Source organism: Eimeria mitis, genomic scaffold (genome assembly GCF_000499745.2).
Source record: "Eimeria mitis Houghton genomic scaffold, Emh_scaff1755, whole genome shotgun sequence".
NCBI classification, from domain to species: domain Eukaryota; phylum Apicomplexa; class Conoidasida; order Eucoccidiorida; family Eimeriidae; genus Eimeria; species Eimeria mitis.
Genome location: NW_013570072.1, coordinates 6346 through 6555, shown reverse-complemented (window position 1 = coordinate 6555; position 210 = coordinate 6346). Strand labels below are relative to the sequence as shown.

Genomic DNA, 210 nt, shown 5'->3' with positions numbered 1-210 from the left:
AACAGTAAACACTTATGGGGGGATGCAGAGAAACCCTATTCTATATAAACCCTAAACCCTAAACCCTAAATATATTCTCTGCTGTTTGTTGTTTACACTCTATTACAAACAAAAGGGTTTAGGGTTTAGGGTTTAGGGTTTAGGGTTTAGGGTTTGTGGTTGTTTCAGGCTAGCAGGGTTTTGTCTTCGTCTATATCTACCCCTGTAGAT

At 39.0% G+C, this 210-nt stretch overlaps 1 protein-coding gene across 1 annotated transcript in view; it reads left to right on the top strand.

Moving 5' to 3' along the window:
- The window catches only part of EMH_0042950 (uncharacterized protein), a gene marked incomplete at both ends in the record, with an annotated part of 4543 nt that overhangs the window by 853 nt on the left and 3480 nt on the right, over positions 1-210 (top strand). The window contains one exon of the mRNA XM_013495794.1: positions 169-210. Coding sequence (XP_013351248.1) covers positions 169-210 — 42 coding nt within the window. The remainder of the gene's footprint in view (positions 1-168) is intronic.